The following is a 21,574-nucleotide window of genomic DNA, read 5'->3' as shown; positions in this document are numbered from 1 at the left end:
CACAGGGACGCGTGGAGCTGTTAGCCCCTGGTAGCTTTCCCATACACTTTCTTTAGTTCTTCAGTTTCTTTAGTTCCAAGTTTACAAGGAGGCACACCGCTTCCAGAAAGCAGTTAGAGACTTACCGCTCATCATTTGTCTCATGTATGTCAGGACACAGTGCACCTCGGAGTCTGGGCAGGCTGTTGTTAGATCCAAGTAAAGATGTTTATGAGTTCATGAAAGAGACGTCTTTAATATGTGATTACCAACGGTGGGCTGCAGACTGTCAGCTGAGTTTCCTCAGAGTCATCAGTGAGGCCCAGCAATGACGGCAACTGCCTTCATGAAGCACAATGAGAAAAGCTTCTAAGCCTTACTTTATATTTCACACAAATGTCTTTCCTTGTGCTTGCTAATGGACCACCATTATGTGACTGAAAATGCCAGTTTGTTCTGTTTGGAGGAGCTGGGCTGTATCCCTACCAGTGCTTCAGGCCTGAATAGCATTTTGCTGAAATTCTCCTAGGGGCAGCGGGATAGTTTTATTTTCACTAAGCAATAGGATTGTCCTGGGAAGCAATATAAAAAATTAAGTGTTCTTGTGTATGCTTATTATCCCAAGCTAGTCAGCTGGGAAACCTAGTCAATGAGGCTGCATTTGCAGTGACGTTTGTTTAAAGAGCAGCACAAAAAATCACAGAAATATCTCCACAGCTTCCTGAGCATCTGTGGCGCTTCTGCACAGCTCACCCAGCCTGTTTCTCCAGACTGTTTGGCTCACACAAGATGGCAAGTGAATTCACAGGTAGGCTAGCAGTCAGCAGGAATTTCCACACCTCTCTTAGGCCAGAAGCCGTGTCCCTGCTGTGACCTGAAGTCAGTGACCATGTGCTCCCTGTCTCTCAGGGCTCTCTCCTGACCGAGAACCAGGTACAGGCACGCACAGCGCTTTTCTGTGAAATGTTCTGTAAACTGGCTGTGCTACGGAAATGAGACAGCCAAGTGCTCGCTCAGGCAACAAGCAGGAAGGTTCCTTATCTATCTCTGTTGGTCTGCTCTTATGCAAATACCTGTATTTGCCGTGTCAGGAACACCAAACAATATTAGAGACTTACCTTTCATTCTTTGGAAAGTTTAGCCTGTAATGGCTTGTATTGTGATTTTGCTTGTAAAAACGGCTGGCTTAGGTGGATGCTAAAGCTTTCATTTCTATATCAAGGATCCAATCCTGTCACAACAAAATGTGTGGGATTCTTTCCATTGATTTCAATAGGACACAGCGGCTGCTGTGTATTTAGCATTTATTTCTATGCGAACCAAGGAAAAGCTCGTTCATTTTGGTTAGAAAAAGAATTGCACGCAGCCTTATCCTTCCCCCATACCGCACCTCCCCCCCAGGAGGTACATAACATGGAGGTTACAGGGTGGAACACTAAACAGGTATGTGTGCCCTTTTGCTTTTATTTATCAGAATATCTCTTGCTCTAGTAGGGCTAGTTTCTGAAAATGGCTTGGCCATGTTCACTTTTCTACAGTAGTCATTTCCCTGCAGGACTAGGTTGGTTCAGAACTGTGAAAATGCCTGTGATGTGGATTTCATCATATGCCCCATTTGAATGTTTCTATTCTTTATTTCTGTTTTTTATGCCTTTTGAATATTTTTGTCTTGCATTTGGATATGTGAACAGCATAGTTTTGTTCAACTGAACTCCTGTTCTGCAGATTATCTCCAAATCGTAACTCAAGCTGTTTAAATGTAAGTGGCTTTTTAAGACAAATCTAATCAGTGTTTCTCTTGGGAGTGAAACCAAATGAGCTTTCAATTCAGTGCAATTATTTTACAAATCTTTGTTCATTTAATTCCTCTGAAGTGGAACAATCAGAAGAAATGGGTCGGAACTACAGTGCAAACAGGAAATTACAGTTTCTTAACCTAAAGAAAATGAGATTTTCAGACACATTTATTTATTTATTTACTTATTTACTTACTTATTTTTAAACCTTATTCTTCTGTGATGCATCCTGGTGGTGCTATATGGCAGAGCATAGCAGTCTTGAGAGAACCAGTAGAACAATGTCAATGCCTCTCACAGCAGAACCACGCAGGCAAAGCCTCAGATACTGTAAATAAGCTCAGCTCTGTTGATTACCCTGGACCTACACTGGTTTAGAGCAGCAAAGAACTTGAAGTTCACTGGAATGAAAGGATGAGTGAGGTATCGCTTCTTGGGTAATACAATGACTTACGTTATTGTTAATCACCTAACGGATTCAGGAAGACTTCTAGCAGTGCCGCTAAACACTCCTTTTTGGCAACAAAGGACGATTTATTATGTACCAGAATTTCCACCATCTTCCCCATAGGACCTGACTCTCTCTGTGTCTTGGCTATTTATTACAGCAACATGGTCTGTGAGGTGTACTGCCTCAGCTGACTGAAAAATGGTGGTTGTTTTTATCTCAGGTTGTATCAGCTCTGATAACTAGTGCCAGGAATTGGCCTCAAGGTGTGGAAGGACAGCTCTGACATAACGCCTGCTTCTAGCTTGGGGCCTGATTCAACTCAGTGAAATCAGTGAAGCCGAACTCTGCATCAGTACTCTGAGTCCAAGCTAGCAGAGTGCAGGGCAGATTTACAGAACTAAGGTCACAATCTCAGCTGGCCTGATCCTCTTCTTAGATCTACTTTTTGCCTCACAGATTAAGCATTCTTCAAAATGCTGTCCTGCTGAACACAGAAGGACGCTGCAGTGAATCTTCCAGCCAGTGATGAGTTTTGAACGCTTCCAGTCTATCATGGGCTCAGGATTTCATCCTACAATGGACTAAGTCAAAGCTCTGAAAAGCTCCTGTTGCAATTACCTCCGGGTTTTCTGGTGCATTTGGGAGAAGTTACTGCTGCATCATCTGTCTTTTTTTTTTTTTTTTCTTTGTTTCTCAGAGGTGACTCTTGATTAGCCTGAAAACTCACAAGCCAGCTAGTCCCAGAGTTAAAGGGAGCTTCAAGACAGACTAACTGGAGACATCGAAAGCAGCTGGAGAATATCTGTGTGAAATTATTTCTTTCTCAGAAGATTGTGAAAGTACACGTTATAAAGAAGTGCAGTTTATGGACTCAATAGTTGTGAATTTTTCCCCCCAGTTTTGCTTCTTTTTTTGATTTTAAAGAAACTAGCTTAAGATTATGTATAATTCTTATGGTCATTTAGCAATTGTGTTATTGGCAGTATTTCTCTAACTCACAGGCATCTAGTTAACACAACAAAATGGAACTATTTAAAGACCACAGCATGATACAAGAGGCAATTTCATGATATGTAAGTAAAGGCAAATAACAAGACAGGCAGTGTCACAACATACAGAAAAAAAGGAAGGCTGTTTCCCCATTTTCCCTCCTGAAAATACTCTAAGCCATGCACTACAACCAACTAACTGAAGACAAAGATTTCCTAAAATGTATTGAGTGGAAAAAAAGGATTAATAGAAAATATTTTGTGACGCATCACCCCAGCTCGCTAGCCATTTTCTAGCAGCTATAGGATATTTTTAAGCACAGATATTCACTCTGAATTGATGTTGGAGAGATCGCACTTAGTGTTATACTCTGAAGCAAGAAAGGGATACCGCAAAACTAGAATGGGAGAGCTCTAAGAAGCAAAAGTTTTCAGGGGAAGCCAAAGGAATGCGGACTCTTTGCCATATCCCTCGGGTTGGTACATAATATTCCTGCATCATCTGCTTTGCTGATTGGTGAGAGGATAAAAGCATTTCATCTTGGCAAGGTCTTTTGACCAGAGGTTGTGTACTGGGTCTGGCTGATACGGAGTTAATTTTCCCCACAGCAGCCCTGCCAGTGCTGTGCTTTGTATTCATAGCTAGAAAGGCGTTGATAACACACCAGCGCTGGCACAGCACCCAGGCTGTCTCTCCAGCATTCCCCCCTCACAGCAGGCTGGGGTGGGCAAGAGCTTGGGGTGTCATAGCCAGGACAGCTGGCCCAAACCGACCAAAGGGATAGTCCATACCACATGAGGTCTGCTCAGATATAAAAGCTCAGAGAAAGGACGAGAAGGAGAGCATTCGTTATTAGGATGTTTGTCTTCTGGAGCCACCACTATGCGTACTGAAGCCCTGCTTCCCAGGAAATGGCTGGACATTGCCTGCTGATGGGAAGCAGAGAATAAATCTTTTTTTCTTTTTTTTTTTTTTTTTACCCCTTTACTTCTGCACGTGGCCTTTGCTTTATTAAATGCTCTTTATCTTGACCCATGAGTTCTTTCCATCTTATTTCCTCCCCTCCTAGCTGGTTGAGGAGGGAATTGATAGAGCAGCTTGGTGGGCATGTGGTGGCCAGCCAGGGTCAACCCGACCCACTACGGTCCTTTTTGGTGCCCACCATGGCTCCTCAGGAATTCAAGGTAAGGACAGTAACTGGGAGATGAAACAGACAAAACATGGACTGAATAGAGCTAGAGAGCAAAGAGTATAATCGTTATGGGGAATTTTGATGGTTGTAATTGTAGTGAAGGGGCGAGGGGTGGATTGTTTGTAAATCGTCCACTTTTGCTGGTGTTGTGGTGATGTTATTTTGGTGTGGGGAATTCTTTTTGTTGATATAAGTGAAGTTTGTGAAGATTGTAAATTGCGTGATGAATATGTACTTTAGTGAATATTCTTAAATATATGATTCACTGAGGCGAGGGATAGAATATATTGGGTTTTGCGAGGCACAGTTCTGGTAGTGGGGGGGCTACAGAGGTGCTTTGGTGAGAAGGTGCCAGAAGCTTCCCCTTTGTCAGACAGAGCTGATGCCAGCTGGCCGCAAGACAGACCTGCCTCTGGCCAAGGCTGAGCCCATCATTGACGGTGGTAGCACCTCTAGGATAACATATTTAAGAAGGGGGGAAAAATCCCCAAAACCTAGCAAGTGCAGCCAGGAGAGAGGGGCGAGGAGGTGTGAGCGCAGCACCCTGCAGCCCCCCGGCCGGGCAGGAGGGGCAGGGGGGGCTCCAGGCGCCCAGCAGAGATGCCCCGGCAGCCCCTGGCGAAGCCCCCGCTGGGGCAGGCCGTGCCCCCGGCCCATGGCGGCGAACGGGGGAGCAGATCCCCCCCCCGCAGCCCGCGGGGGACCCCAGGCCGGGGCAGGGGGTGCCCGAGGGAGGCTGCGACCCGCGGGCAGCCCGGCCGGAGCGGCTCCTGGCAGGGCCTGTGGCCCCGCGGGGGGGAGCCCGGGCCGGGGCGGGTTCGGGGCCTGTGACCCCGCGGGGGGCCCGGGCTGGAGCCGGCTGGGCCTGAAGGGCGGCACCGCGGGGGGGCCCGGCCGGGGCGGTGCGTGAAGAGCTGCAGCCCGGGGGAAGGGCCCCCGCGGGGGAAGGTCGCGGAGGAGCCGCTCCCGGGGGAGGGACCCCGGGCTGGAGCAGGGCAGAGTGTGGGGAGCCTCCCCCGGGGGGCAGGAGCGGCAGGGACCGCCGGAGGGACCCCCCAGCCCCAGCACCGTCCGCCGGCCCGCGGGGGGAGGGAGAGGCAGAGAAATCGGGAGCGGAGCTGAGCCCGAGGAAGAATTTGGTGAGTGAACTGACAGCTGAGAAGTTTTACTTGCTAGAAAAGAATAAAAATGAAAATAAAATGCGAAAGGAAGCTGAGAGAGAAGATTACGTTTAATAACCAGGTAGCTGAGGACCAAAGTATCAAAGACCGTAACATAAAGGGTTGCTTTTTCTTTCTTTCTTTCTTTCTCCTCCCCGCCCCGCTCCGCGCCCCCCCCCGAGGTGCTGGAGCTCCAGATTTTCCCTTTCTTATTGATTATAATCTCCAGCTGCAAACTATCACTGATGCTTTGCTTAATTATGGACAGAGTGGAACAAAATTGATATTAATTTGCATATAAAACTGCAAAATACTTTGTTCAAATAAGACATGGTAATTCATGATTGTGTTTTCAAGAGGTGTCTATCAGAGATCAATAATTGTAAGTCACTGAGCTAAATCATCAGTAGTGCTTTGCTGAACATAACTATTTTGATGGATGATACCCTGCAGCTGTCAACATGTTGGACCTACTTGTTGATGGCTCTCAGAGGACTGGTTTAATGATTGTGCAATTGAAGCAAGAGCTAAACTTGGAAAGAAAATTTCATGAAAATTAGGAAAATATCGGAAAGAAGGAATATTTTTTCCCTGAATAAGTATGTTTTCACTTATATCTAACAATTCAGAAAATGGGAAAGTGAAAAGGTATTTCTTTTTTCCTGTCATCTTCAATACCTAGGCAACTGGCCAAACTCTGCCAGTTGAAACCTACTAGTAAATAGGTTCAAATAAGAACATAATTAACACATAGGAGTAAATATGAGAACTGGAAAATGTTGCCAATTTAACTACAGGACTCAGGATGGTTTTCCGTCTCTTAATGCTTACTGCTATGACAATGACTGATGACAGTAAACAGCAATTAAACCTTTTTGTCAGTTTGCTGTGTGTACTTCATGCTATTAGCCAAATGTGTTTAGAGCGTTAGTGGTTCTGTGTCAACATTTCTCTGTTTTGTCTGTGTAGCTCTACATTTTAAATGTGTTTGTTCAATCTCTTTTGGGGATTATTTAGCAGAATTAAATCTGTGAGCTTTGCAACTAGTTACATTTCATTTTGGACATAATTTCAAATATAATTACTAGCCACATCACTAAGGCTGCCTTTGAAGAGGTATAGCCCCGATACCAATGTTTGGAACACTGATATTTATAAAAGCACTATATTAGCAAACCAAGTTTTCATTTGGGTAAATTTTCACCAACTAAATGCCTGTTCCAGCATCTTTAGTGGGTTAGCTAAATACTGTGGTGCTTAGGAGTTGTACAAAGCCCTCAGCAGCACCTGTGCCTCAGAAAGCAAACAATGCAAGAGGACCAGAAGGAGGGGTGATTGGTTCAGCAGCTCCCTACTATATGATGGCCACACCATGCCAGAGCATAGAGAGTGCTGGAGCCATTCTGGTCCCCTCTCACCTTGTGTATGCCTGCAGCACACGCTTTGTATGTATGGTGGAGAGGGGCTCTTTTGTTTGACTTGACATGTAATGGGAACATGTGTAATAAGCCTTCTTAAAATTGCAGCAAGTTTAAACCTTCTGTTGCCCTTTTAGGGCATTTTTCAATGCCTGAATGATGCTTGCATCCTACCACTTTGTCCTTCTCTTCATGAACTCCCAATTAACCCTACCTTCCTCCTCGAGGGGATTTTCTTCCCCTTGTCTTCCTCACCATTCCCTACTTTCTCCAGCAGCTTCACCCCTGCTTTGCTCCATGTTCTCCTCTGTTGTTTTTGTTCTGCTTTAGTGAGGCATGCCTTGCTATTTGGACATCAAATGGTTTTATAGCATATTTTGCTGGGAGGTGGTAAGGAGACCCCTGTCCCAGCTATCCTGCGCTAGCATCCATAATTGCTCTGAGGAGCTTCTCCTCCCAAACTGTCACTTCAGTGGGAGAGTAGCCGGACTCTCTCAGCTCTATTTACTGCTCTGTGAAGTTGTACCCTACTCCCCAGTCAATCAGGTGCATGTGGTAGCAGATGGTCACTTGCTGATAAAAATTCAGTGAGCTGTTGGGAGCTTAACTAAGTCTCTCTTCTGTGCTTACAGTCAATGGGAACAGTTGACATGGAATCTGTGACTGGAGGACCTCCGGTTATTTTTACAAAGAGGAACATGTAGCTGGAAGCAGGAGCTGGTTAAAGCACGGTTACTTGCTAGGGGCACAGGAAGGGCAGTGCTGATGGGGAACCAGCAGTTGTGATTTGGTACCACTAATAGCTCTGTTGTTCCAGGTAGTGCCTTTTCTGAAGGGAGAAACATGCAGTATTTCTCAGGGAATACAACTTTTTCAAGAGGCCCAAAGGGCTTCACATGAATTTGATGAGTGGATACTGTTTTTCCTGGTACTACTAGAAATTATATTTTCCCAGAATTTTTTTAATGTATTTGCTATACAAAAGCTTTTAGCATAGAAAGGGCTGTTTGTTCTAATGCAACAGGAAAATTTAATGTTGCTTATGTCTTTTTTATGTCTATTTTAACATAAAATAAAGTACAAAAGAATATTGGTGTTGGAATTTTAGTTTTTAATTAAGGCTTCTACCCCTTTACAGAACTGTAAATGTAGGTTTAGTATTTCTACAGAGAATGATGGTTCTAGGAAGAGCCCAGGAGAGAGAAAGGAAAACAACCAGTGCAGGCTGTACATTTATACACTGAGAAATCAACTACCTGTTCTAAAACGTATGCAAGTCAGATTAATCTAAAAATTGAGAAATCACAGAAAGGTCAGAGTTGGAAAGGACCTCTGAAGATCATCTAGTCCAATCTCCTGCTAAAGCAGGGTCACCTGGAGCAGATTGCACAGAATTGCATCCAGGTGGGTTTTGAATGTCTCCAGAGAAGGAGATTCTGCAACATCTCTGAGCAGCCTGCTCCAGTGCCCTGGCACCCTCAAGGAAAAGATGCTTTTCCTCACATTTGGAAGGAACTTCCTGTGTTGCAGTTTGTGCCTGTTGCCCCTTGTCCTGTCGCTGGGCACCACTGAAAAGAGCCTGGCCCCATCTTGACACTCGCCCTTAAGATACTTGTAGACACTGATAAGATCCCTTCCCAGTCTTCTCTTCCCCAGGCTAAAGAGGCCCAGCGCTCTCAGCCTTCCCTCATAAGGGAGATGCTCCAGTCCCCTCATCACCTTTGTAGCACTCTGCTGGAAAATCTCCAGTAGTTCCCTGTCCCTCTTGCACTGGGGAGCCCAGCACCAGACACAGCACTCCAGGTGCAGCCCCACCAGGGCAGAGCAGAGGGCGAGGATCACCTCCCTCAACCTGCTGGCCATGGTCCTCCTAATGCCCCCCAGGATCCCACTGGCCATCTTGGCCACCAGGGCACACTGCTGGCTCATGGGCATCTTGGTGTCCTCCAGGATTCCCAGGTTCTTCTCTGCAGAGCTGCCTTCCAGCAGGTCAGCCCCAGCCTGTGCTGGTGCATGGGGCTGTCCCTCCCCAGGGGCAGGACCTCACACTTGCCTTTGTTGAACTTCATCGGGTTCCTCTGTGCCCAACTCTCCAGCCTGTCCAGGTCTCGCTGAATGGCAGCGCAGCCTTCTGGTGTGTCAGCTGCTCCTCCCAGTTCTGTATCATCAGATCATCATCAATTCTGAGGGTACATTCTAATAATCCTGTATTTAAAAGAAAGATAGTTATATTGACAATGCATTATTTCCTTGAACAAAAAAATAGTATTTAAACAAACATGCATGTTATGATAAATGCTTAGATAAATTTAGTTAACGTTGCTTTCCTTCATTAAACATTTTTTCTCTCAGAGAGTTACCTCCGTGATGTAATGATTTGAAGAGAATCCTTTGATTAAGGGAAGTAAATTGAAGTACTGTGAAGATGTATTATAACTTTAACATAGTATTTTCTCTAAATTTTCTTACCCCAGTACCACTGAATACAATGACAGACTTTACAAAGTGATGCGTTCTAGATGTGGACATCCATTTTTGTTGATTCCGCCTGATCTCCATATTGTCGAGATATGGAACCTTCTGGAAATCTCCACAGCTTTTTCCTGGATTTCCTTCCCAGGTTTCTTCCCTGACGTGGCAACCTGAACACGGGGGCTAGGTGTATGACCAGACCTTGTAGGAGTAGGAAGCCATGACCTGCAAAGTGTGTGTATCTATGTATAGCACCTGGAAAGTTTAACTGCTGCTTGAGCTTTTTGAGGGACCATAGCAACCTGGTGCTTGGTGGAACTGAAGAGCAAACACATGCCTTTCAAATGCTTCCCATCTTTCCAGGCTTTTCTGTCCCAATCCCCCCAAAAAGCCTGTTACTCTGAAGACTGATGTGATAGCTACATGAGAAAGAGACCTCAAGTTTTTGATGGGGTTTTAAGAGTTTTTAAACATGGCCTTTCCTTCTCTTTGGTGCTTGCTGTGTGATGTGTTCATCTTTCTTATGTAAAATAATTCTTAGGGAGGGGAAAACGGTGAGTAACTCTGCCTCTCGGTAAACCCAGGGCTTACATGCGAGTTTCCAGCGTCATGTGTTCACCCTGGCTGAATCGACGCTGTGCAGCAAAGTGCAACAGCCTCTCAGTTGGGAATGACATGGCTTGTGCTGACTCTTTTTCCACCTGAAGAATCATTTTATGGAGCGGTCTTTGTTTCCAGCTTTTCCCATCACTGCGAAAAGCAGAACTCAACTGGGGAAGTTCGGGAGGGCGCGGAAGCCTTCGGGCAGCTTCAGCACAGCAGGCTGCGGGAAGCGGTCTGAGTCCCGGGAAGGTAAGCTCCCTCCGGCAGGCCAGGGAGAGAGGGCCGAAGTGTTGAAGAAGAAACCTCCTCAGCGGAACACCGAGGAGCAGGGGTGGGTGCCCGCAGCAGTTGGGGTGCCCGGCTGTGGGCCGGCACCGGCTCAGCGAACCCCTCCGGCGGGCGGACCGCGCAGGGGCGGCGGGCAGAGACCAGCCCCGCTGCCGGGCGGCTGCCCGGGGGACGCTTCCCGCGGGCAGCGGCAGGTCCCCGCACGCCTTCCCGACGAGGCCCCGCTCCGCGCCCGGCCAGCCCCGCTCCGCCGGCTCGGCCTTGCGCGGCAGGCGGGGGCTGCGGGGGCTGGTGCGGCGGGCAGCCCACCGGGCCCGGCCCCTCGGCGTCCGCCGCTGGCGGCAGATGGAGGCGCAGGCGGCGGCGTGTGCGGGGCCGCGGAGGCAGGGGCGGGCGGCGGGGAGCCGGCTCGCTCTGCCGGCCCACAGCGCTCCGCCGGAGCGGCGGCCGGCTCCTCCGGGCGGGCCGCGGAGCCTCCCCGAGCCTCCTGGCCTCTCCCCGCGGCACGGACCGCGGAGCGGCGGGAGGCACCGGCGGGAGCGGGGAGCGCGGCCGGGAGCCGGATGGCGTCGGCGACAGGACCCTGCCCGGCCGAGGGGGACCGCAGCTGAGGCGGGCTGCGCCCCGGCCCCGGCTCCGCCCCGCCGGTGGTGAGCGCCTCGGGGGGCCGGGGCGGTGTCGCTGCCGGGGGGCGCCGCGGAGTCGAGGGGAGCCGCCTCGCAGGGTCACGTCGCTTTCCGTGGGAGCGACCGCGTCGCCGCCCGGGGCCGCGGGTCCCCGCTCCGCCAGCGGCCCGGCCCGCCCCGCCCGCGGCGGGCTCCCAACTTTCCTCGGCGTGGCAAGAAACGTGCCGGGGCGCCGCCGGGCTGCTTTGACGTCTTGATCCGCTCCGAGCACTTAACAGGATCGCAAAGCCCTTCGAGCGGCTTTTCCCGGTGAGCCGGGCTTAGGCGTGCGGGCTTCGGCGCTAATCCGCCCGCGCCTCGCCGAGGGGCGGCCGCGGCGGGCCCTGCCCCGCCGCCCCCGCCGGGCCGGGCCGGGCCGCCCCGCCGGGGAGGGCTGCGCTGCCGGGGCTGCCCGGCGCCGCGGGCCGGCAGCGGGGTCCGGGCCGACACCGCGCCGGGGCAGGGCGGCGCTGCCCGCCGTGCTGCGGGATACCGGCCCCGAAGCGCCGGCGGCGGCGGGCAGGGCTTCTGTGTTCGGATGCTGCGGGGGAGAGCGTGGGAAGGTGAGTCTGAAAGCGGCGGCGGCAGCAAGCCCCCGCTCCAGTTATCCCCTGGGGGTGGTGGGATGGATCATGTCCTGCATCTGACTGCAATGTAAACCTTAACTCAAAACCTTGAAATGGAAACGCAACTTAGAAGCGCTCTCTCTCTCCCGTTTTAAAAAGTGTTAATTTTGTTAATTGACACAGGGATCCGCGTATCCGCAACTAAATTGGATTCAGGACACAAATCCGTATGGATTTGGGGCTGGGGGGAATTCCTACACTCCTGCTGGCAGAGGCTCAGTGTCACTAGTTCGGTCCATGTGTCTCTGACTTCTCTGCTGTCCGATGCCTGTGGTGTAAGCGTGAGGTTGTCAAAAACTATGTAAAGAAAATGCTAGTAAATGCTACAAGCTCAGTGCAAGGAAATAATTTTCCTGGGATTCCTGGTGCTCCCACTAAATTGACCTTATTTTGAGCGATATGACATCTTTTCCAAAACTTGTATAGCATAAATCTGGCCATAGTGTGTGTAAGAATGCACAAGATACAATGACTATAACCGGTGTCTTTCTCTAATGCACGGTCCACTTGCTAAGAGGAAATAGCCAAAAGAAGACCAGGAAAAATGACATGAATGTTAACTTTAAATCTCTGGTGAAAGGATGTTTAAATGTGAATATTGCTACTGGTTAGTAGTGGACGCTTTTTGCTATATTTTGTTTTCCAAATTCAGAGTTGTTACTTTTAAAGCCAATAGTACTAGGACTCTTGTATTTAAAATCTGTAATTGCATTGCTACAACTGAGTAAATTGTAGTTTCAGGTGTTACAGTCTTTGAAATGGCATAACTTCGCCTTCAGTCAGCACTGGGTGGTTTTTTTTTTTTTCTCTGATGTTTTCTATCTTGTTTTCTTCAAGTACGCATGCTAAAACCATCTGATTAGAAAAATACACGGTGCAGATGATAATGGGACTGTCAGGATGTCTGATCAGTGAGGGTAGTCATGGTAAACAAGCAATGAATGACTTGAGGGAAGAACACATCAGCTTGAAAAAATTATACACCATCCTTTCATGTCAGCATCTCTCAGCTTTGCCTTCTGTATACCTCTGCGCTTCCCAGCCTTTGTCATCCAATTTGCACCCAACTGTCATTTCAGTTCAGCACGTTATCCTGCAGCCTTCTCCGATGTTGCCATCTCTTTTCATTAGCATCTCTTAAATCCTCTTCGGTCGAATGCCTTGCTACTGCATGTGAAACGTGACACAAATTACCTCTCGTGTTTTCCTTCCCTAGCCATTTAAACGGGATGGCTCTGATAGTTTGCATAAAGTGAGCAGGGAGGGAATTTCAATGGGTAACCCTCACATGTATGCACATGCACACATGTAAACATATATTTTACAGAATACTCATTCAGAAATGTGAACCTGCTGTGCTGTAGCTGTATTCATGCCCTTGTTACGTTCACTTTTAAGAGTTACCGTGGCATATGAATACACTGACAGAGATGTTGGCAGAACTGATAAATTTTAGGCAGTGATTACAGAAGCCTTGCACAGAGCCAATTTGCTGCATAGAACCATGGATATGCATTCACGTTAACCTATACTAGCAACAGAAACAGCACGATGTGGCTTGGTTGTCCAGTCAGCTGTAATTTGTAATTTACTCTGTTATATTTACAATGTTATGTTCAATATACACAGCTAGTTTCTCCTGAATAGTTTCCAGTCTGAAAAACAATACATCCGTAGAAAATGGCCCACAGAAAAATTCAGTAAATCTTAGAAAATTGAACTGTATTACTAATAATTCATACATACAGAAGGGAAATTCAGTCCAAATAATTCCATTTATTTAAAAGATTATTTTGCTACTACAAGGTGCCAGGGACTCAACCATCAAATGGATTAAGGATAACATACACATCTAATTCTAAACCTATAAATTATACGTATATGAATATGCAGTGTTATGTGTAGTATATGCACATCCTGGGGTACTTGTGAGAGGTGGCATATTTGTTTGACAGATCTTTAGTACTGATGTTACTAGGCTATGCGTATAAATTATGCGTATTTTCAGGAGATACCAGTGCCCACAGACTATGGAAAATGCAATATGATGTAGTAGAGGGTAATAAAATTTGAAAAGTGTACTTCAAAAAGAGGTAATAGGATTTAAGAATTGTTGATACAAACTGTTACGCGTAATGATTCATGAGGGTAAAGTGATGCAGCCTGCTCATTATTTTTGCAGCCCCTTGGGTTTGGTCCAGTAGCCTTCATACAAAGCTTTCCACGAGAGTGTGCCAGAGTTAAATCTGCAGGTTTATTTACAAACCTCCAGATCATTGAAGAAAAAAGTTGCACCTTGTCTTCGAATCACATAGTTGCTTAAAGATCCAGTGTCCAGTCTTTGAAGTCCATTTGTTGCCTGTACTGGTTGATATGTTGGAACTGCAGACTGTCACACATGACATGCACAACATACATAATGTACAGCTGAGCTACAACTATTACCAAGTGATGTAACAAGGATCATGTAGGTGGAGGTCAAATCCCAAAGTAAATCCCAAAGACTTACCAGGGTTGAACCTGAGAGGCTGTGTGAGGATTTGGAACGTGACTTAACTAAAATGATGTAAGTGATCCTGTGCAGCTTATCACTGCTTCCATAGCAGTAAGTAAACTGTTGTTGAAAGCCTCAAAAGCAACAGTATCTTACCGACTACACAAATATATAAGATCCATGATAAAATCATATGTAAAGTCACCTTTTACTTTGTGACAGTGATACATATTTCACCTTGAAAAGCTGTTTTTTTTAATTCTGCCATATTTTCTGTCTGTAGTCCTTTTGGCCTGCACTTAGATGCTCAGTTATTTCCAGTCTCCCGTTTTAGCTTCAGTCATTTTGTATTGGCTAGCATATGTAGCTTCCTTCTCAGTGCCTTATTCCTGGGTACCTGATTTTCTGTGTGCCTCCTGTAGGAAATCCACTGGATAGTACGGCTCCTAAAATTTAGATACTGCAGCCTTTGTACCTCTAGTTCTAAGCCTTTAATGTTATAAAGAGATAAGTAGAACCTACTTTCAAGATTAGCAAATGCTTATGTGAATCTGAAGTTTTTGTGTTACTTGAACCTGTGTTTGCTGCCAAACAACTGGCTGTCTTGATTACACAGGTCTTTCATACCAGACAAACAACACATATAAAATATTTTGACACAAACCATCAGTTGCTATTGAATTCAAATGGAAGATGATGAAAGAGTACATGAACTATTTGTGTTTGGACTAGGGAGAGCTATCACTAATGTATAATTTGTTATATTTTTGGTAGGATAGTATGTCTTTCTCATTTAGCTCCAATTTCAGTCAGTGATTTATGTACTGAAAAGCAATATAATTGAGTATGGAATTATTATTCCTTCTTCAGGTTAGTACAAGTGGTAGCATGGAAAGAAATACTAAGTGAGAAAGCATGTTAAAATTCTGCTTAAGTCATTGGTAAAGATGTCAACCTTTCAAGAGCTAGGATTGTTGCAGTTACGTTTTACTTTGTGGACACTGGAAAATTCTTCAGCCTGAGGCAGTTTTTATTTTCCATAGTTTGACTTGGTGTGCTTAAAGATAAGTCACTTAATTCTGGAAAACTAAAAATTACAAGGAAACTTTCGGGGTTCAGTTCTCCAATTTGATTGCCTAAAACTGGGCGACTAGATTCAGGCTCTGAGGACTATGTGGTTGTCCATGTCTCTCTTGTTAAATCGCTTGTGAGCTAAATACCAGTTTTAAGTACCTAACATGGATTTATGGGACTCACCAGCCTTTAGGTAATCAGGTTTCACCCTGGGGTGTCATTACTAGCTTTACATATTCAGAGCAGAGAGTGTACCTCAAAGATAACAGAGATTTTATGAAAGGCAGATATCTACTTGCATCATGGGTGCCCAGGGGCTGGCAGGGGGCTGCAGGGCTCTGTGAGGGGTGGCCGGGGCTGCATGCGCTGGACACAGCGGCACAGGGCACAGCTGAGCCCCGCAGCCACCATGCTGGTGCCTCACGGGGAATGCATTTAAGAAAGGGTAAAATACCACACAGGCAGCATGTGGGGGGGGGGGGCGGGAGGGAGTGTGAGAAGCAGCTCTGCAGCCACCAAGGTCAGAGAAGGACGGGAGGTGGTGTTCCAGGCGCAGAGCAGAGATTCCCCAGCAGCCCATGAAGACAGCCATGCTGGAGCAAATATCCACTATGGAGGGCCCAGTGGCGGAGCATGTAGCTATCTCCTGAAGGAAACAGCAGCCAGTGGAGAGGAACCCATGCAGGAAGAGGTTCTCCTGACAGGAACTGTGGCCCATGCAGGACCCATGCTGGAGTAGGTTTGTCCTGAAGGACTGCAGCCTGTGGAGCGGACCCACATTGGAGCAGTTCATGAAGGACTGCAGCCCATGGGAAGGACCCACCCTGGAGCAGGGGAAGGGTGTGAGGAGGAAGGAGTGGCAGAGAGGAGATGCGATGGACTGATTGCAACCCCCATTCCCTCCCCCCTGCGCTGCCCAGCAGGGTGGGGGAGTTGAGACTGTAGGATTGAAGTTGCATCTGAGGAAAAAAAGAGGGGGGGAGGGAGTTTTGTCTTTGTTTCACACCATCACTATTTTAATGAGCAATAAATTAAATTAGTTTTCCCCAGTTCCGGTTGGTTTTGCCTCTGATGATGATTGGTAAGTGATGTCCCTGTCCTTATCTTGACCCATAAGCTTTCTTGGTTTACTTTTTGTGACAGGACTGCTGAGAGAGCAGCTGGGTGGGTGTCTGCCAGCCAGCCAAGGCCAACTCACCACACTACTGTAACAACTATGTTTTCAAATACAAAGCTGAGCTCTACTCCAGTCTTAAAACCATCTTGTAAGCACCAGCTTTTAGTGGCAGTTTTAGGACTGTAGATCCCAGCTAGCTGGAGCTGTCTCTTTGTAGCCCTGAAAAAGGTGTTTGTGGAATCTTGCGCCTCTACAGCATTTTTGTGCTGGCTCACTCCTGGTAGCTCCATGCTCATTTTAAGCTGCTCCCTAGTCAGTCGCTTGCCAGGTTTTGGATCTAGTTTTGAAATGCTGATCTTCTCCCTAGACTGTTAAAATCATGTATCATTAGGAATCTTGGCAGCCCAGAAAGAAATATTTCTCCTTTATCAGATGGCCAGTAATTTGTCAGAATGTTATGTGCTTCGTGCAAGGCCAAACCATGTTGCTTCAGGAGGTCTCACCACCTGTGCTGTACCCAAATTACTGCATAATTTTATTTCTACTAGTCCTGTGTTTTGTCTCTACCACAGATGGGCATGCATGGCACAATTTAATAATGAACCTTCATCCGCTCTCCCTACCTCCCTCCAAAAATATATTAATGAATTTTACTGCTTAATAGTAGGGTTGTATTTCTGTGAAATTTTCCCTTCCTCCTTCTCTCCAGTCTAGTGCAGAATAAGAGCTCAGACCACATTGTATATTGAATTTGCATTTTACAGCTGAAATCTTTGTAAGGACTCCCAAATTATCTCCAATTCTGCCTACATATTTTTATTTTATAGCTTCTTATTCTCTGCCTTTCTAGGGTGAATAAGCCCCATTTCTCTTTCTCTCTCTTTTCTATGTCCTTAATCATTCTTGCCATGCTTTTATTCTACATTATCTTTCTGTTTAAGAGCAGGGCTAATAGTATTTCAGCTAAGTCCTCCCTGTTGTTTTACGAAGCAGTTTTAGTATTCTTTCTGTCATGAATACTTTCCATGTATACATCGTTAGCTGTTGTGTCAGCAAGCCTGCTGTGCACTGAAACGGGCGTTTCACTGACCTGTACATATTTAATGTTCAGGTTCTCTTCTTGAGATCATATGGTTAATTTGGAAGCCTGTAAGGCAGTAGTTTACGTGCTTTTCACCTGTATTCATTGATATCCACTTGCCTATATTGCACATCACTTGCTGTCAAATTGGGAAATTGATCTAAATGGTGTGGGTCACCCTGAAGTTCCTTGCACTCCTCTTGTTTCTCCTGCCCATAGTGCTTTTTGCCATCCTGAGATCTCGTCTCACCGCTCCTTCTTTTTGTCAGCATCATTAAGTAGAGGTTTTCCTATGGAACCTCGAGGAATAGTGTTCTTAAACTTTTGTGGTGGTAAAGGTGACTGTTTAATCCCGTTCTTGCTTTCTGTCTTTTAAAAGAAGTTAGTTTTCAATCCAAAATAGTGTTTGGTTTCATATCCTATGACTTGTTTTGTTTCTTTAGTGGCACAGCTTTTGGAATTCTAAATAAGGTATCCAACTGTTTCCTGTATTCAGTGCTCCACTGGCATACTCAAGCTGTTCCAGGAGATTTAGAATATCTAATTCCAGTATCTATTAGTGTCTAATTCCAGACTAGCAATATCTAATTTCAGGAGATTAGTAACATCTGGAGAAGCCATTTCAGTTTGAAATTTAAAGTAATATTGTACTTAATGTTTTTTAACAAAACTTTCAGGAACTGATGCAGAAATAACAGGTTTGGAAATCCATGTGTCACACCTCCAGGATTTGAAATGTAGAAAAGCACTGCTAAGTACTCCCCAGGTTCAGAAGCCATGCGTCTTTTCAGTGAGATAATGCATGTTTGGTAGCAAATTAGCTACATCATCCCTAGACTTCAGAGGGGTTTTCTTATCTTATACTTTTATTGCTTTAACAGAGTTATTTATTTTGTTGGAGATTATGAAGCAGGTGACCCTTGTTTAAGAACTGCTGCAGATGGACATCGATCTGACTGTGAATCACCAGAACTAATGACGGGGTTACCGTTGTGTTAGGTGGCATAACTGGTCGAGCTCTTAACTCAGTGCTAACTTTGTGCTGGAAATACATCCTTACAAGAAAGTTAATGCTCTGTCACTTATCTTATGAATTGTTCTTCTTTTCCCACCATCAAACTTTTAGAACCAGGAACTAGAATAAAGTGGAAGTTGAATGGGGGTACACAAGGAATACATGACACTGTTCGATGGAAGAGTGACAACTCCTCCTTCCCTCCTGCAATGTGATAGAGAGTTTTATAACAATTAAAATAAACCCAATAAAATTATTTGCTGGGCTTTAAAGGAGAGCAGGGTCTATACAGAGCAGAAAAATCCGAGCAGCTCATGCCACTTTACTCTTAAATGTTATTTTTTGTGAGGCTTAGTATAGCTCAAAGCAGTGGAAATGAAATGGGCAGCAAGAGCAACTCTCAGTAGGAAGAAGCAATTTGCTGCTGTGCCTTGCCTTCTGTGCGTGCATAACAACCCGCCAGCGGGAAGCACGCTGCCTTTTTTAAATGAAGTGGCTGTGACAACCTGGCTACTGCCTTGTAGCCTCTTGTTCTAACTTCAGATCTTGGAGCCAGGGCATTGAGACAGAGTGTAAATTGTAGGCTACTTTTGCAGATTTTGGTAAGCTGAACTTTGAAGAAATCATTATCAACGGAAGGAAAAACACATTTTCTTCTTACCCTGAATTAATTATGTTCAAATTAATGTATGAGAAATGGGAGTTACCTTAATACTCACTGTTACAGCAAAATAAATGTTCTAATTACCAAAGCACTATTGCATGTCATCTAATTATGTGTTACAAAATATGTAGTAGAAGCACTAATTATAACTAAAAAATGATATATGAAAAATTTTCCTAGAGATGAGATATTTTTGGCATCATACTTATTTTGGAGCCTGCTCATTTGACTGGTTAATTTACTGGTAACAATGCTTATCTCTCAAAGGCTGAATCACTTAAAAAGAAATATTCCTTGGTATTTATAATGGATATACATTAACATATACATAAATAATTCGACAGATGTTTTTTGAACAGACAAACTTGATTAATTTTGTGAGACTGCTCAGTTAACATTTTTATATGTAGTTATGTTTTTAACGTAGGTTATCTGCACTTAAGGAATTAATTCTTCTGAGTGAACATTCAAATCTGAGAGCTGGTTGAAAAATCTCTGGGTTTTTTTTCATCAATTTGTAATAGAAACAGCCATTTTTTCCCAATAAAACTCAAGTTAACCAGTATGTACAGGGCTCAGTTTAAGGTGAGACAGTTATACATCAATGACCTACACTGAGGCAAAATGAGTAATGGGAAACACTAATCAGATTTTCAGGTGTTATATGATACCCAAGGGCTATTTAAAAAAAAAAAATTATTCTGTATTATATTCTGAAATATATGAAATAATTTTAAAACTTGTATGTAATTTACTTTAGTTATCTGGGAGTTGAGTGGAGGGTAAATCAGGTGTCTGGTTTTTAAGAAACTGGATGCATGACAGACTTCATCATGGATTGTGAACTTTGTTTGAGGAATACTTCAGGGCAGAAAGCTTCTATGAGATCTGTATTTCATTTGCTGCTAAAGCTGAATGTTGTATGGTCAGTGAGAGAAAGGATTATAGGTGAAAAAGGGACAGTAGATAGTCTGAGGTAGTTGAATGATCCCAAGAGAATTTCATTCTAGTCGTATCTCAAACAAAAAAGCTTCCTGAATGGAGTTTCAAAACTTAATTTTTTTTTTCCAAAATGTAAAGCTTTCACTAAAAGTCTTTCAGTCCCTGAATTTTCAAGACACTTGCCTTGAGTCTTAAAACCTGTTTTGCAGGTGGCAGATGTGTTACGAATTTGGTAAGGCATTGAAAGCCAAATCTTCCAAAGGAAAGGAATTTAGGTCAATTTCCTAAATCTTGTAGGAACTGGGCTGCTGATTATCTTCACAGAGCTTGTCTTGAAGCATAATAAAAATCACATATGGAAATGGAAAAAACCCTAGTGTATGTGTAGTGCAGAGTTTACATAATACAGAATTAATGCATATATTGGCGTTATGCATATACATGTAACATAATATAATGACATATATCAAACTGAGGGATACACTTCATTAATTATCTGGTTAATATGCATTTTTGGAATAAAAAAAATTAATCATAAAATAGATAAAATTAGCAGAAGAGGATCAACTTGAAGTGGAATGGGTTGTCCTCACACATGTATTACCTAGCATTTTTTTGGTTGATTTTCTAACTGTGACCTTCTTTTAATGAGATTTTAAATGCAATTTCACTGTGGATAATAGGTGTGATGGTGTAGGTATTCAGAAAGTCAGAGACTAAAAAGAATATAGTGTCATGTAATCCTTTTCTTTGGTCATAATGAGTTTTCTTTGTTACACTTCTACTAGCACTTTTGTCTGACTCGTGCAAATAAATCAAGAAACAGGTATCACATCAATATCACTGGTTATTTTTCAAATGGTTGAAATTGCTTTTTGTCATTTCGTTGTTTTAATGAATCGCTCTTTTTAAGTAATGAGCATGTTTCTTTTGCAGCCTTCACAGTATGTTTTTTTCTCCGTTTCAGCTGTCATTTAGATGTTGATATGTAAAGCAAAATGGCAAAAATCAACACCCAGCACTCCTACCCTGGTATGCACAGACTGTCTGTCAGAGCTACTGATGAAGATATTGAAAGGATTGAAAATGGCTGTATCAGGTAATATATTCCTTTCATCACAGTCAAGAGGGCAGATTGCTGCATCATTTGTGGCACTCCTCTAGCTCTGCATTATGGGAGGGTTACACCTTGATATTGTTGACCCAGTGCACTTAACTGACTTAATGTATATGGAAGCACAGAAGAGACAGCAACAGGAAGATTGTCATGGCTTGCAGTTTTGCAACCAGGATCTGTCTTACCTCAGGAATAAAAGCCCTTTTTCACATCAGTGGGAATTACACCAACTCATTAAGGAGAAATTTCTTTCTCAAGTCACCAGGCAAATAGCAGGGCCTGGGCTTCCCACAGTCTGTGGGAGTTGGAGAAAAAGGGAACCTCCCAGTGACATGCAGTGAAAAGCCTCAGGAAGTTTTTTGGTTCTGTTTTGTTGGTTTGTTTGTTGTTGTTGTTGTTTTTTGTGTGGTTTTTTGTTTTGTTTTTTTGT

The 21,574-nt window shown here is 44.8% G+C and overlaps 1 protein-coding gene across 3 annotated transcripts in view; it reads left to right on the top strand.

Moving 5' to 3' along the window:
• The first annotated feature begins 5,441 nt into the window (after positions 1–5,441).
• Positions 5,442–21,574, top strand: part of CNGA3 (cyclic nucleotide gated channel subunit alpha 3) — a 42,933-nt gene continuing 26,800 nt past the window's right edge. The window contains exons 1-2 of one of the 3 annotated variants that reach the window (XM_027788256.2): positions 5,442–5,547; positions 20,995–21,126. In XM_027788256.2, coding sequence (XP_027644057.1) covers positions 21,026–21,126 — 101 coding nt within the window. In that variant the 5' untranslated portion in view covers positions 5,442–5,547; positions 20,995–21,025. Of the gene's footprint in view, positions 5,548–10,070; positions 10,311–11,280; positions 11,578–20,994; positions 21,127–21,574 lie in introns of those variants that run through there. The other 2 variants (XM_005228684.4, XM_055801389.1) reach the window with 2 other exon arrangements.

Source organism: Falco peregrinus, chromosome 4, assembly GCF_023634155.1.
Source record: "Falco peregrinus isolate bFalPer1 chromosome 4, bFalPer1.pri, whole genome shotgun sequence".
NCBI lineage: Eukaryota > Metazoa > Chordata > Aves > Falconiformes > Falconidae > Falco > Falco peregrinus.
The sequence above is the reverse complement of the archived record's forward strand: the minus strand, read 5'-3'. Positions and strand labels throughout refer to the sequence as shown.